A 17,294-nucleotide genomic window follows, 5' to 3' on the forward strand; every position below is an offset into this window, starting at 1 on the left:
GAAACCACAGCAAAATCTGATTTTTTTTTTCATTGTTATCATTTTTGATTGCATAATTTTAATTTGTAGTTACAGTTAGATATTGGATTTGAATAGATTATGTCTAGATGTAGAGTTTGCAAATTAGAAGGTAGGAGAGATTTGAATAGCCTTTGATTTTAATAGTGTTTGGGACATTTTTGTTTACAAATCGATTAGAAGTGAAAGAAGTACATCAAGTTTTTCTCGTGTTTGTAGTGAGACTGCAAATAAAAAGCAGTGTGTTTGCACGAGCCCGTCCAGTGCCTCTTTGATATAAAGATCGAAAATAGCGTGGTGAACAATCGTCGCTTTAATATGGACTTTGACCTCTGACCTGTTATAGGGTTGGTCCCCACCAGCGGCGCCGAGAGGCGGCTGCCAACGTTCTTCCTGAAACCGAAGATGCCATTGAGTTCGACTGCACCGGCATGTTCCACTGGAGTCCGGAGAAGAGTTTAGAGGAAGCCCTCCTGGTGAGTCCTTAATACGGAGACTGCCAGTCGACTTTCTCGTACATCTATTTCCAGCTTTTTGAAACAAAATTTCCCTCATTTGCCTTCCTACTTTTTGTAAAAGTTAAAGAATACTGTATAGGGCATGTATTTGGGGGAGTTTTCATTTTCACGAATTTCACAAGTCATGTGGTATTGGCGAATCTAACAACGCACAATAATATGACGTGCATGTGTACATTTCTCAATTCATTACTGTACTCAATGGTCGCGAATTTGATACCACTCGCAAAATTATCTCGAAGTCCCGATTTGCAAAAATTAGACACGATTGATATGTACTGTAGTGTGTACCACAGTGAAAGCAGAAAACTAAAATGGAAGATTTATATGATTATTGCTATATAAGTAAATGTTGGGACATTCATATGATTGTGATAACACCCCTTGTTTCATGGGAAAAAATGACATTGATTGTGCTGCGTCACACAATCTACAAATGAATTTGTGTTGGTGTGATTTTAGAGACTGAAATCTTCCATAAGATTTAGTATCTTGGTTGACATGAACACATTGCGACCCATCAAATATTTCCTGCAGCTGAAAATATCAGTTATCACATCAATGATTTTTTTTTTTCAAGTCAAGAGAACGAAGGCAAAAATAAGTGAATAGATCCTTGATGTTAAGGGCCCACCTACCAAAATCTGCACTGATATTATCGTTTGAGATTTTAAAGTCTTGTTCACAAACTTTTGGGGCTTGTTCACTTATCTCACTGTGCATAATGCAATACGCAATAGGAGTAGTACATAGTCGGTGGGATCAAGTTTCTAATGATGATAAAGATGATAACATGTTGCTGCAAAATTCTCCCTGAACTAGATGGATGAAACGAACATTCTGTCTTGTGACCAAAATCCTCTCTCCGCAGGACCGCAACCAGGCGCAGAAGAGCGCACTGACCTCGCACGTGGTGGCCTGCCTGTTCGGGGACAAGAACTCGCCCATCATCGGGCTGCGGAACTTCGTGATGCCGCTGCGGGCGAGCAACTTCCACTTCGAGGAGCTGAAAACGATCGTCCTCCTCGGCAGCAAGGAGTACATCAAGCGGGAGTGGGACACCCTGAAGAACTTCCCCAAAGTCTACATACTCAATGTGAGTCCCTGGGGCCTGATCCTCGGCTCTTCTCCTTTTTAAAGGACAATATGAAACCCCGAATGTATAATATGTGGATGGAAGGAATGCAGCAATATTAGTAGAATACATCACTCAGTGAAGTTAATGAGGGAAATCAGAAAGTCCGTTGTAGAGTTATAAATTTTTAACATTTCATTTCTGCCATCGCTAGGTGAGAAGACTACAACATTCTGTGGCGCTGCGTCACACATGGACCATGATTTAAAGAAAATATAAAAAGCAAATTCAGCATAGTTTCACTCTTCTAGCATAATGAGAGAGCACTTGACCTACCTCTTTCAGAAAGTAGGGGGAATGATATTTGTTGTATATCGTTAATCCCTCGCACTTTGTACTGTATACATGCTTATGATGGATTTTCTGATTTACCTCGTGTTATGTTTTGTTGGAAAGAAAATGAGAATGAAATAAATGAATTGAATTGAATTGAATATTACCCTCTAAATATATCAGACCAAGTCAAGGGAATGTGTCCTTGTCATTTAAAAAAAAAGATGAAATTTTGTTTTATGAAACCCTGCCTGCCCAGATCCTCCTCTTGTAAGTGAAAGGAGAAAATGGGAGTGATTGAAATGAGATGCTCCAATATATTCTCCTCTGCTAGAAAATTCAGTTGTTGTACAACTGTAAGTTTTTGTGATTTTTTTTTAAAAGACAAAATTAATAGAAGTGATATATGTACTTTTGGATGTTTGCATTAATACATGCTCAAAGAAAGTAGAAGCCTTAGTTATACCAGTCATGATAATGTGACCTTAGGAACTTTTATTTTTTTTTTCATGGAATGGCATGTTTTAATAATAATAATAATAATAATAGTGGCTACTTGTATAGCGCACGGGTCCACTTTTCAGTGCTCATGCCGCTTCAAAAATGAAAAAATATCATATATTTACATGCATATACATATTCAAACATTTCAACAAAGAAGAAAATGGTAAACAAAAGCAAATATATACCAAATAAAGAATACAACATATATCAATTGAAAAAACAATATAATTTAAGCAGTTTTCAGACTTCTACTCGAGCATTATGCCAATATTCTATTTACCCTCTTGTGTAAATAAATTAGACCTTTCAGTTGCATGGTTTCAGGAAATATGTGAGTTTCTTTTCCTTGTCTGTGTGCCTGTGCGTTCACCAGGGTTCGCCGCTGAGCCGCGCCGACCTGCGGGCGGTCAATGTGAACCAGTGTGACATGTGCGTCATCCTGTCGTCCAACCGCAACAGCCAGGACGACCAGTCGCTGCAGGACAAGGAGACCATCCTCGCATCGCTCAACATCAAGGCCATGACGTTCGACGACTCCGTGGGCCTCACCAAGTCCGGCTTCCAAGGTCTGGGCGGCAGCCGCCACCGCTCCGGCCGCCCGCCCCTGGTCCGGCCGGAGGACCCGGACTCGCACGCGGACAAGGACAGAGATGAATTTGATGATGATGAGGAAGATGATTATAGTGATGAGGAGGAGGAAGAGGGTGATGGTGAAAATGGTATCCAGGGTGTGTTCACAAGACAATTTGACCTTCAACCCCATATTCTTTGTTCAAGCCTTTACACGTTTTATGCATTATTTGATTTTTTTTTTAAAGAAATGCATTTTGTATTTTGTCATATCCCTTTATGCAACCCCACCATATGCCTCTTCAAAATGAATGTCTTCACAGTGCAAGTCATTTCAGTACACATGCTAGTTTTTTTTTTTTTGGTTTATTTTTACCCACATTCCGATTTTTCAATAGATGTTCGTGTGACATTTGTTGTTTGATGAGGAAGAAATTAATTTACTCGGTTTAAGTCAAGTCTCAGCTCCACCAATCATGTCATAAGGGGGGGGGGGGGACGTGATGCATGGTCATAATGTTCTGTTGTGCAGATATAATTCCATTATGCCTTGCCTGTAGACACCTCATGACATCATGCAAAATGCTGTCGTACAAATATTTCTTTGTCAAAAAAAAAAAAAAAAAAAAATTGACTCCATTTACCTGTAATTAAATTCTTAACCAGAAATTAAGACATTTAGAGAGATCAAGCATTTCCCATGATGCTCGCAGTAGTGATTGGAAAAGACTATGTTAATGATATATTTGCATATTATGCATGACCACCTTACGGCTTGCCTGAATTGGCAAGAGGCAATTCATGTAAATCACAAGCCTTGTTTGGAAATGCGATAAAAGACTGAAAACAGGTCGATATCAATAGCTCAGAAGTAAACTTTTCTTGGACAGAAATGACATGATGCCTCCAAAATTTTACAACTATAATGTGACTTGATGAAGTAGCCTTCGAAGAATCCATGTAGAAAAAGATGCTATGCAAACTAAATAATCAATATGGAATGGTATGCAGGAATGCACACTAACATTTATATGTAACTGTAGCATGATGTACAGGTTTTCTTATCGATTTCTTTTTTTTTCTTTTTTTTTTCAAAGCCCAGCATACACTTAACACAAATTTGACACCATTATTCATTTTAATAGATTCTGCAAGCAAGTAAATTGCATGCCCCAGCTTGAATGGTTCTGATCTGCATACCAAGTCTGATTACTAACGAAACTTGATTAAATTTGATATAAATGTCCATTGACTGGCCACCAGTAGAGTAGATGGTCTTGATATTCATTTTATTTATTTTTTTGTCTCTCCAAAATGCAGTCAGAGATTTCACACATTCATGCTTTTGCTATCAGGCATAGTATTATTATCACACTCAGTGCACCATCTGCATATCTTAGTGCGACTTCTTCATTGCGCTTGAAATCTTTCACCAAAATGGTAAGTTTTTCTTCTTTTTATTCATAAGGACAAAGTCTTGTTTCACGGCGCTGAGTTCAGCTGAATCATGACAGACCTCCAAGCTTGACTCTTTGCTTAGAGTCACTGACGTCAAGCAGTAGCTGAAGTGCAACAATATATTCTAAGAGCAGTATTTATACTTAAAAGATGATACCCAGGTGCACATATTACTCATCCATTTTGTTTTTCATAAACTATGGCCAATTGCAAAGTCGTCCAAGGGGGATGTTTAAGGCCAAGCCCTATGATAACCTGTGATTGTCAGAGATTTGATCCATGAATATACACTTTCACTGCATTTGTGAAGAAGTTCCAAGGACGAACAGTCCCTGTTCGATATAAATTCAGTCGACCATCAGGGAGGATGAGGAATGCGGTGAATGAGGGCACTTTACATGTCCAGCTTGCATGAAGGATTAGATTTGAATCGCCAGTGGCCGTTGAAGGTTTGATTTGATACTGTTGGATAGAGGAGTTGGGTAGTTAAAGCAACATGTTTTCTCATGTCTTCAGGATAATTGGCAACTCCAAACATTATGTTTGCAGCATAAGTTGTATATGGGGTGTGCGAGGGACTTATAGGGCATGGGGGTGTTCCCTCCTCCCTCCCCCTTTTCAAATGGAGGGGTTGGGAGGGGAGCTGAAGAAGATTTGGGTAAATTGGGGTTGGAGAGGAACAAGTTTGTTGAATCACCATTAGATGATACCTCACCCATATCATCATGACCTCACCGTCAATTCATCTCTGTCTTGTGCCCGTTGTGCGAATGTCACATGAAACAAACACGCAGCCATGCAGGGGGTAGTCAAAGGCCATAAAAGTAATCTATTTCATGCAGAATAGATTATTATAATGGACAACATTTAGGAGGAAAAGGGAAAACAATTTGATTTCCCATGTAGGTATTTCATTTTTTTTCTCCCTTTTTTAAGTTTACAAAATCGTTTGGCATCGTAAGTTTTCATTGACTACCTCGTGCATATCCGTTTGTGTTTGTTTCATGTTAAAAAAAGACCAACTAATAATATGAAGATATGATGTATTACTATGCATTGCAGCATGTAGCATGTCTCTCACTCTCATTTTAACTCTCATTCTAACTTGTCAATTCACAGTGCAATTCTCCTCTTATTTTTTCTTTTTTTTTCACACTTGCGGACAATTTTTGCAATCCTTTGGAAGAAAAAAAGTAAAGAAATGGAAAATGCCGTGTCTTTATTTATGAAACACTTTTTTAGGATTTACACGCAGTGTGCAAGGTCAATCCGCTCACTTCCATCATGTGAGTTTCATGTATGCATACGTGTCAGTTGCTTCACAGACTTTCCAGCAGAATTTTGCAGCATTCTCCATTTTCACCATGTGCGATTTAATACACTTGATTTGAAAATCCCTATGTTTCTCAGCTTGAAATTGAAGTTTTCCTCTAAAAATTAATATGTCACCAACAGACAGATACATTGTAGTACTGCTCAGAATTGAGGTGTCTAGTTTCAGTCCACTGGTGAAACTGTTGTGTCCTACAGTATGCTTTTTGTCTTTGAATATCAACATGCATTGCATTACCAGCGGAATATGTACCCCTCAATTTACTTTGTTTGATTTTATTGTAATGAGTCAGAAATTGAAAACAATTTTTGTGATTGCCTGCTCAATACAAGTATAGCATCATGAGCATAAAATGTTAAGTTAAAACAATGACCGAAATATATCTCTCAAACCAGGTGTCTTCATAGTAAATCCAAACTTACTATAAAATAATGCATATTGTATACACTGATTGAACTCTATAAAGGGTATAGGATAAATTCTACTGTCTGTCTCCCTCCATTTCCTGTCTATTTTATGTATCTACCTTTGCATCTATTTTTCTCCATCTCGTAACATCTACCTGCGTGTCTTTCCATCTAAATATCTTTTTCTTCTTAATTTGGTCCATTTGTATAGAACACTATTTTATATTTAAATTGCACAACAGAGTCTACTTTGTGTCTTATATATTTTTTTTAAAGTATTGAGTGAGTCTTATAGTCTTTCTTCTCATTGATATTTATTCAACAAAATGGAACAAACTGAAAGAGAACTTGAAGAAAGACAAATCAAATTTTGAGCTAAATCTTAATCCCTCCTAGACTAATCACAGGTATATTAGGTTCAAATGTGCTTGCGAACCTTCACGAATCATGCAAAAATAGTGCTTTCTGAGGGGAGATATCAAAAGCAATATGACCTGATAGTCTTTGATTATCTGTTTTGTTAAAATGGTGATTACAATGTATCCTTTTTTAATGATGGATTGCTCTATTTTATCAGTTTTTATAAAAATATGTCTGTTTTCAGTTGAATATGTGATGAAGTTTTGAGACTAGTCTGAAACATGATTTAGTCCCGAATGTGCCAAGAGCTGTGATATATTACTGTGTACGCTGAATATTTTGCGAGGTTTTTATTTTCGCGAATCAGGTGCTATTTGCAGAATCAAAGACACACGAAAATATTGACTCTGAATCCAATGTGAATGTGATGTGGGCATGTACACTTCTCCGTTCATTACAGGACTCGTCGGGAATTCCCATTTCGCGAAAATTTAGACTCGCGAAATATATGGCGTATACTGTATACCATAAATGATGGAAGAATAAGAATGTGTGACATGTTGTACGATTTTGTAATAATCTGATGCAAGTAAAGGTTGTGTTGCCAATTTTGTGCCATGTATTCATATATCGTCCTCTGGCTCGGTTTGCTTCCCAAACTAGGCATCATGCCCATGAGTCTATCCCCTCTCCACTCCACGAAGACGAACGAGGTGACGAGACGCGGGTCGGCTGTCGGAGCAAACGTGCCGATGATCACGGAGTTGGGTACGTCACGTGCCATGGCTTTTATCTCCTATGTACACAGTAGATCATACATGTACATGAAGATCCGTTGCTACTCCTGCTACCTGTTTAGACCACTTTCTTCTAAGGCTTTCAACACCAAGTCATTTATCTCTTTTTCTGTCACTTTTGGACAGTTGAAAAATCATAATTTCAGAATTGAAACATTGAAGCTAAAAGTGCATCAAAAGGCTGATAGGAATAATCTCCAAAGGGGGGGTTTGTCGTGATTGTGTGTGTGTGCATTCATTTACCATTGTTACCTTAGATGTACCATTAAGTGTGTACACAAGTTAAAACACCACTAGACTATGGAGTATAAATGATATACTGAAGAAAGATAGATAAAGTTTAATACACCATCAACACATGGTGCTGATTTGACTTTAGCAATTGAATGTGTTCAAGTGATTTAAATGGAAAAAAAAATGATTTTGTTGCAGGGGCAGAATTCTTCTGTTGCAGGATGTTTATCATGACTACTCAGTGCATGTGTACCTTTTTAGGATGTAGCACATGGTAATTAGTCTGAAATATTGATTCTAAGAGTGTCAGTTTGCTGCTCTGTCACTATTATTGTTATTGATAAAGTTTTGTTATACTTACAAAATTGTCATTTTTTGTGGTTGTTGTCGACATCATTATTATCTTTGACCTTTTTTGTTTGTGTGTGTGTGTGTGTGCAGTGAACGACTCCAACGTGCAGTTCCTTGATCAGGATGATGACGATGACCCCGACACAGAGCTCTACTTGACGCAGCCGTTTGCGTGCGGCACGGCGTTTGCCGTCAGTGTGCTGGATTCCCTCATGAGCGCTGTGAGTCTATTGTAATGTAGTGTATCTCTAGAGGTACTTGTAGAAAAAAGGATGAGCTCGTACACAAGGTTCTCCGTTCAAAAGAGCTATTGCTCCTTTATTGACAACAACGACGAACAGGCAAATGGTAATGTGTACAGCCGGTGTATGAGAATCGAGCAACTTAAGGATTGGTCTTTACTCAATGACCGTCTGACCAGCTCTCTTCATGAGTGTCCAGTCTGATCTTATTGCCAGTGTGCTTCTGGACACATCAGCAAAATTGGTAGAGAAGTGGGTGTGGTACTTGGACCAATCATAAGAGGGGAAAGTCATTTTTGGAGGGAAAGTTAGCTTGGGGGAGGGTCATGTTTAAAGGGTGTGTACAGTTCTGGTCAAGGTGAGGATTTTAATAGCTTTTAACGTTTTGCGAGATATTCAGAAACCACTCTGTGAGATGTCAAAGAGCATGCAGTTCTAAGGGGTATCAAAAGTTTATTCGATGAAAATCGGTTTTGAAATGGCTGAGATATGCAAAAACAAGGTGAAACAAAGAGATCCTAATAAATTTGTGGCATGTCGCCTTTTATTATTAGCACTTTTTGGGATATCTCAGCCATTTGAAAACCAATTTTCATCAAATAAACGTTGAATCCTTCTTAAAATTGCATGCTCTTTCATATTTCATAAGAGGCTTTTCATTATCTCACTTAGGAATGTTCAAAACATAAATTCCCACCTCAATCAGTACTGTACAGTCCCTTTAAGATGGGACTGGCCTGGATGTTTGAAACCAGTGGGGGAGCCGAATGAACCTTGAAGCTGAGTGGGTCATAAGTGGTCTGAATGAATTATCAAAATGTCCTAAATACACATTACACTGTGGTCCAAATTCACAAAGACAATTTCAAAATACACTGTAGACCCTATTTTGTGAAAATTTAGATTTCTACATTTTTCAGTGTGACTCTCCCAAATGCATACTGAGGTCTAATAATGAATGGTATGCAGAAATACACATGGTCATAATATGCCCATATTGTCCATGTTTTAGTCCATGGACTGAATTGAAATGATGGATTTGATTAGAACTACCTTCATGAAGTGATTTTGGCCAAAGAGTTTCTGGATATTATGTCAGGTCTGTTCAGAAACATTCTGTCCATGATTAAAGAAGATTGGAAACACTCTTGTTTCACTTCAGTACTAGTTTATTGAATATATGAAATAATGAAATATTTTACTCTTTTTTTTATCTCAAAATGCTCCAAAGCAACTTATTATCGTGTTTCTTGGTAGAACCTTTCGTTGCATTGCAAGGAAATACCAAATGGTGGAAGATGAATTTTGAGCCCTTCTGAGAACTATTTTTTACCTTTAAAGGTAATCCCTTTTTGCAAATGTCATGAAATTTTTGTTTGGTTAAAGAGCAGCATCTCCCATCTTAGTATATGAAATGTGATGGTATTAATACACCTCAGAGTTTATGAAAAGAAAAGAAAAAAAAAAGGAATCTAATTCCTGGAATTGCAAAAGGGACACACGAACTTTCAGGATGTCTCCATAAATCAGATTAGTTATAAACATTTCTCCTTCCAACCACCACCTTTTCTTACAGACGTACTTCAACGACAATGCCCTGACGCTCATCCGCACCCTGATCACCGGTGGGGCCACGCCCGAGCTGGAGCAGATTCTGGCAGAGGGTGGGGGCATGAAGCCGGGCCACAACAACCCCGAGCTCCTGGCCAACAGGGACAGGTGCAAGGCGGCCCAGCTGCCCCTCTTTGAGGGTCCCTTCTCACAGTATGGGGTGAGTGTGCCCGCCCATTAGTATTCACTCCTACATACAGCATCATTAATTCTCTCTGTGAGAAATGAGACACCAGTCTATTGTTGTTTGTCTTTTGCCTCTGCCACAAAGTGTCGCTGGAGGCATAACGCTTTCAGGGCCCGTCGATAATCGATTTTATGGATGGTATAATTTGACAATCATATGAGGTATCCTCATGAAATGCATACCAGTCACCATAGTGACAGTTCTAGTTTTGTTTTGTGGCTGGAAAAAAATGAAAAAGCTCTATTGAATAGAGAATGATAGGATAATTGAAATAAGTGGTTACTTATGCAAAATTATACAAATATGCGAGGTAGTGTACATAGGTAGGCTTGCTGTTAGAATGAGAGTGTATATTTTTGATTCACTGTTGAATACCTGGCCAATCAAGAAATGTATTATCTTTTGTGGCATTCCATGGAAATCTGAAATAAGATTTACATAACATGCATATGCCCGTGCATTTGCCTTTCTTGTGTACCTGTACCAGAAATATTGATGTATTGCTAACTGATTGTTGGTAAGTTAAGATTTTCTCGTGACAGATGAATATAATGGATTAATTTTCACACATTTGTTGTAGTGTCCTCCATTGTCATTGCTCTGTGCATAATTTAGGAAAATTTCTTTCATGTTTTTTTACAGACTGGTGGAATGTATGGAGACCTGTTTGTTGACGCCATCAAGAACTACGGCATCCTGTGCTTCGGCATCTACCGCTTCCGGGACAGCACCGCCTCCACCAGCACGCCGTCCTCCAAGCGCTACACCATCACCAACCCGCCCTACGAGTTTCCGCTCATGTCCACGGACCTCATCTTCTGCCTGGTCCACTACAACCCCACGCCGCCGTCGTCAAAGAACATCTTCAAGAAGAAGAAGCCGCGGAGGCCCAAGGAGGAGAAGAAGGAGCCGGAGAAGCTGCGCGAGTCGGAGAAGCCCGAGCGGCTGACGGCGGCCATGTCCCAGCTGCCCGTGGGCCCCGTCCCGAGCCCCGCCCCGGTGCCGGCGCCAGTATTCACCATCCTCCCGCCCAGCAACGAGCAGCAGCCCAAGAACGGGTCGTACCCGCCGGCGGACAACCGGGAGGCGGAGATGGCCGCCGCCCCGGCCAACGGCAACGGGCACGGCACGCCCATCGTGGTCGCGTCGACCACCTCGTCGTGTTAGCCACGGCCCCACAGCTTCCCGTCACAAGACGGGCGGGAGGGATAGAGAGTGAGACCAAAGAACTGGTTTCTAGGAAGCATACTCACTCTAGTGGCTCTTATCACTTCCATGTTTTTCTTTTTTATTTTGTAATCATAGGCCATTCGTCCGATTTTTGTCATCAACAAATAATGGCAAGTCATTGTATGGGTAGGACTTAAGAAAATGCACTATCATTCTCATTCATGCAAATTTAAACAAAAAAAGTTAAACCACTTATTCCGAGTCGTGTGTATACGCATCTCTCATGTTGAAGATTCATGGCAGTCATTTTGCTGTTTTTGTTGGAAAATCTGCCAAGGTCGCTGCATCAGAGATAGCCAGTTTTGAGCTGTAAACTAGCTATTTCCACTGTCTGACATAGCAATAAGTACTCCAATGAGTGTCCATTTCTCCAGCATCTGCATATTCATCATTTGTATCGATTCAGAATAATGCCATTCACTATTCATTGCAATGATTGCACCATAGTAGTGTCTACAGTCGTTGCAAGATGATTAATGTTAGTGGGATGGAAGTAGTGAAAAAAAAAAAAGAATGCAATCAAAGTTATTATGATAATATTATCTATTAATCACTCTCAATCCCCTATCTTACATAACAACAGTATATCAAAATTTGTGTATCTACAGTTGCAATTGCGGAAGCATGGTATTTACGTGTGGGTAATGTGTCAGCAACATAGAGTACATTATGACATCGAAGATATATAACCCACCATTTGCTGTCGTGTATAATCGCCTTGATAGTACAACTTTCCTTTCGCGAGCGAGAAGAGGTACTCGTGTTTTACCCGTTTTCCTGCTCAGCAGAGCCAAACACTTCCGTAAAAGAAACCCAACAAACTCACTGATATTGTTCAAGTTTAATATTCATGCGTAGATCAAGTTGGTTCACCTTGCATTTTGTGAGAGCAGCGTTTAAGAAAATTCCGCCAGGAGAGGCTCGGCTCGGCTCGCGAGTGAATATTATTCAGGATGCTATTGCCAGAGAGATTATAATCACGTGCTTATTGTGTATGTACAAGAACATCTAAAAGTGAAGACCTAACAGTCGTATTGTGTGAAAAAAACATGTGTAATTGTGTACATAAGTATATAGAAAGGTGTTTTTGCACATTTATCCTTTTCTAATCAAATACGAAAACTTTCTATTCAAAAAAAAAAATCATATATCAATATGTCTTTTTCTCATAATAAGCTGACACATGGTATTTTTCCTCAACCGAAAATAATAAATATGATCTATAAAATGCTTCTTACTCTCGTTATTACTCAGTGTATACTTTTTAGCAGAAAATAAGGCACCTCAGAAGAAGACAGTGAAGGACAGGTAATGAGGAAAGGGGCGCTGAACAAGAGGTATTTGGGTATTTCTCCGGTTAAGATGCTCAAATTCGGTAATCATTGCAATGACTGAAATGCAGTTCGAATGCGTAGGATAGGTTACGGTGTAGGTCTGCGTGATGTTGTGAGATAGATTGCAGGCCTTGGGCGTTGCCAGCAGAGGTCTTCCTGCAGCGCATTTGTCCAGCATCTCTCCGACGCGCCCAACAGCTCCCGAGGAGAGACATGTTTTGTTTGCCCCAGTTTCAGTCAATTTAACCGTGCCGCATGTAAGTTTGAGGGACGCATCTGTACCCTGATCTCAAAGCTGATTCTATTTTACGAGGGTTTGGGGGGCGTTTGAATTCACCTTGCCAGCGTTAAATGAAAGTGTCAGTTCGGCATATTTTTGTAGTGCATGTGGCCGCGAGGTTTCTCCCAGTAGAGTAGAATCATACTGTAGCGGAGGGGGGAATTCAAATTATCGCAGCCAGTGGCTGTAAACTCTCAAAAAATTTGCAAAAGCAGAGCACCTTTTATTTTTCCCGAGACGGAACCATACGACGATCGCACCAGGAAACGATGACAAGAGCTCACATACGGATAACCCGAGCAGAATGTGTCACGAGGTGTTCGATAGTGACTACCGTTGTTTCAACAGCAGCTGTCAATGACATTGCAGTAATTCTACAGATTTATAGACCTTGAATGAAAAATTCTGATATCAATATCTATGGTGATGGGTTTTTGGTGAACCATGTCACTGCTCGATAGTTTCACAGACGGGCCAGTGGCAGTGGAGGATCGTAGTAGTGGGGGGGAAGTGGAAGAAATCCTGTTATTATAACCTTATACTTCACTTGCTATTCGTGAGCACTATGTTTTCCTCTATTTTGCATATTTCAAGCTGCCAGGCTTATAAACGATGTTGATGCGAGTGTGTAGTGGACAAGAGCAGCTTACCAACCAATACATGAACAGCCTCTGCGATGCCCACAATTGAACGCGATGAAACAAATTAGAGCAGGTCCGCAGATTCAGACCACACTGGGAGCAACGTGGCCGAGTGGTCGCGTCTCCTGGCATGGCATCTCTTCCGCCGTTTCAAGAAAAGTGACCAGTCGTGAGCTCGTGAGCACGTAGTAGCGGGCGTCCGCCTGTCCCCCAAGTAGTACTAAACCAAATTTGACGCCTGCGCTGTCGTGTATCTATCCAAACAGTGACTGCCACTTTTCAAGCCAGACCAAAGATTAATTTATGATATTCTTAAATGGCTACTAGTATGTTGTAGAGTTCGACTTGGTGACAATATTTAGTAAATGGTGGAGGGAAGCGTGGGCATTAATCTTATGAGGTGTATGTCAGCATGATGTTCCATCATCGTCACATCTTCATACAGAGGTAATGTCAGATATTGAATGCCAGACATATATGTGGCAAAGAAAGTCTGCTAGGATGCATTATACTTGTAGAGACAATTTTTCTCTCTCTCTCTTCATATGACATCCATTTTTTTCTTCAATGCATGTAAGTATTTTTCTTTATTCTCCCTGATATGCTCTCTAAAGCAAAATACCTCGTGGAACTCTTAACTTCTCTATCATTCATAATCATTTGTAATTATTCTTTCTGTTTGTTGTTTGTACAAGCAACTTGTTATCTTCTGTTGTGGAGCTTGCTTCAAAGACCGAAATGAGAGGCGACTCAGACTGGTTGCAGTGACACAATTGTTTTTGTAAGAAGATGAAAATTACTCACAACGTTATCACAAACAAACAAACAAACAAACAAACAAACAAAAACTTCTGCATGTTACAACTCCTTGATTTCTCTGGTGTGATTAAAGAAATATATATATGTACACGTATGCATGATAGCTGGGTACTCACTGCTATGCTTACATTGTATTCCATGAAGGACATTAACCATATGCGAGGTATTTCGTGGAGAGCAAAGCGAGTAAGTGCAAATTCATGATCGAATACTGATGTGTGCAAGATATATATATATTTTCTTTTTGGTCTTTCCCTTTTCTCCTTGCAATTTGATTGAAGTCTTTGAATGAACTTGTGTGCATTACGTTATACTTTATTTCTACTTCTCAGACTTGGTGCGAAAGCATTGCTAAAGTCTGTATATATTTCGCTGCGCGATTGGCTCACACCAACGCCGTGTATCAAAGGATGAAACTGATTTGCATATTTATGTAAAGCATGTGATTAAAGATGATATTATTTCTGATATTGATGTATGATAAGTTGTATCATTTGTACAAACACAGAAAACAAAAAAACAAAGATATATATTGATTTATTTTTCAGTTTTCTTTGCTTCTTGAGTTTTTCAGTGTTGATGGCCAATGGCACAAGGAGATTTATGATAATGTTATGAAGATGACGAACTGAGAATGGAGGCAACATTGCAGTGCTAAGAATGTGAATGTCTATATGTAAATACTAGATTGATATGATTGAGAGAAACAAATATGTATCACAGAAATATGCAGCAAGACTATGTATTTGATAATATCCCCCTGAATTTTGCATGGTATTAATAGTTAGGTCGTAAATACAATCACCCTGAAATACTAGTCCACACGAGTCTGTATGTAATCTCATACTTATCATGAAAGCTTGTCGGTTGTAACAAAAACGAAAAAAAAAAAAGTAACATATTTACATTGGTATTTGTGCAATTCTGCATTTACACACATATAATTGTATATGTACAGGGAAAATGTATGTATATCTATTATCAAAAAAACAAATATCAGTATTTGAGAATATACTTAATCATTTCAGGTGAGTAATATCTGAGCAGCTAGCAGATGTAATCACATTATTTAGAAGATATTATACCTCTTTTCTTTTTTTTTCTGACACTGATGACTCCATGGAAACTAGAAGCAACTAGAAACTAGTTTTGTCATACAGAGAAGTCATATTTCCACACTTTCTGTGTTCAAGTTATGAAATATGTATGACAGCATGTGTTCTTGCTGTTTTTCCTGCCAAGATGTTAGGAAAACTTCCACCCACCCACACCCCCCCCCCCACACACACACACACTGCAAAAGAAGTAATGCTAAGTTGAATACATCTGTCAGACTAATGACCATCAAAATATTTGTTGGTCGTATATCGTATGGCTTGGCTTGTGCACTGTAAACTTTGCAAAGTGGAACAAAAGACATCCCCAAGAAAAAAAGAAAAGAAAAAAATGGTGTGGCCAGTAGGATCCATGCAGTCATAAACCTGAGGGAATTTCCCTTTTACACTAGATCGCATTTTGAATTTCCAGTCCTGTCCCAAGTTTCTCTTTGTAATAAAGAAAAGGAAAGCAGCACCTCTCTGGGTTACATTAATGGCAAACGAATCTATAAAAGTGGGTGGAAATTTTTACATTCCTAAGATTTTCACAGATTTATAGGGTCCTTTCTCTCTCCCCCCCCCCCCCCAAAAAAAAAAAAAATGAAAATATGCATTGCATCAACATGGCAACAGGAGCATAAAGTGCAAAGTGTCGCAGGATGTTGCTGTTCATCACTATTTAAAGCAAGAGCCGAATGTATTCATATCCACTAGGACTTCTTCGTAATCTCTACATTTTGGTCTACATGAAAAATATATATATCTATATAAATATATACATATATATACATATCTTATGTATACATATTCAGCGATATTTCAAATCTATAATCAACCAATGACATCACGTCTGTAATTTGGGAATCCCCTAGGAATGACAGTTTTGTAGATAATGAAATGATGCTATCGCAGTAGCCACATATATATTTATCTTCGAATGGTAAGAAGTGAACTTTTATGGTGTCGTACTGCTCACAATCCTACAGGGTTCAAGCTATCCAATCTCTGAAATGTGTAGCTCTTTGGAGTGTAGCATCATCCAGTATCATGGAAGATGGAACAGCATTCACAGAAACTTTCTTGCAACTAGTAGTGTGGCAAGCTTGCAGCAGTCGATACGTATCCACTGTACTTACGACGTACATATACCTCTCCAGGGACTTTTAGCCGTAGTGTTCATTTCCACTCCCGACGCGTTGCCATAGTGTATCATAGGACACGCAGTGATATTTGGTATGAACTGTATTCACGCCAAACCGACAATGCACAGTTGGACCAGACGATTTAATCTATAGTAGGCGTACATATATATATTATACGAGTGTAAAATAGCGCATTTAACATTGACAGGTTCTTTTTTTTCATGGATAGTTAATGCTTCTCTAAAGTGCATATTCACTTATACAGTACATTAGGTCTTGCTATTAGCATTGATCTCTTATTATCAATATGCAGGCAGATTGGCCCATCAAGTTTAGTATGTTACATTTTGACTTGGCACTTTGCAGGTAACCATGACAATACTTTTTGAAAGATTTGGATCTCACTGTGGACAGTAGCTAGCATCCACTATCTATTAAATCTAAGGGAAGAGGGGTAAGGTGTATTAGGATTATTTGAATTAAGGCATTGGCACCTATTCATTTCCAGTCTGATAATCACATTTCAATTGTTTGGGCCCAATTCACTAAATTTTTATGCTTCAGATTTTTGCACTATTGATGAGGAACCCAACTCTACAGATCAAATGAAATGAATGGAGTATTTGCCAGAACGAAGTTTTATGATGAAATAATTTTGTGTTTAGATTCTTATTTTTACTGCTTCCATGTTGTGTGCTGTGTACTCTTCTTCTCTTTGTTTTTAAAAGGTGAATTTGTGTTTTAGCCACTTCT

The 17,294-nt window shown here is 39.1% G+C and overlaps 1 protein-coding gene across 1 annotated transcript in view; it reads left to right on the top strand.

Annotated features, from left to right (window-relative positions):
- LOC140228860 (calcium-activated potassium channel subunit alpha-1-like) overlaps window positions 1-15,982 on the top strand; it is a 30,787-nt gene extending 14,805 nt beyond the window's left edge. Inside the window, exons 4-10 of the mRNA XM_072309129.1 lie at window positions 365-494; window positions 1,408-1,632; window positions 2,822-3,176; window positions 7,240-7,344; window positions 8,049-8,179; window positions 9,777-9,971; window positions 10,641-15,982. Coding sequence (XP_072165230.1) covers window positions 365-494; window positions 1,408-1,632; window positions 2,822-3,176; window positions 7,240-7,344; window positions 8,049-8,179; window positions 9,777-9,971; window positions 10,641-11,165 — 1,666 coding nt within the window. The 3' untranslated portion in view covers window positions 11,166-15,982. The remainder of the gene's footprint in view (window positions 1-364; window positions 495-1,407; window positions 1,633-2,821; window positions 3,177-7,239; window positions 7,345-8,048; window positions 8,180-9,776; window positions 9,972-10,640) is intronic.
- Window positions 15,983-17,294: the final 1,312 nt, after the last annotated feature.

This window comes from Diadema setosum, chromosome 5, assembly GCF_964275005.1.
Source record: "Diadema setosum chromosome 5, eeDiaSeto1, whole genome shotgun sequence".
NCBI lineage: Eukaryota > Metazoa > Echinodermata > Echinoidea > Diadematoida > Diadematidae > Diadema > Diadema setosum.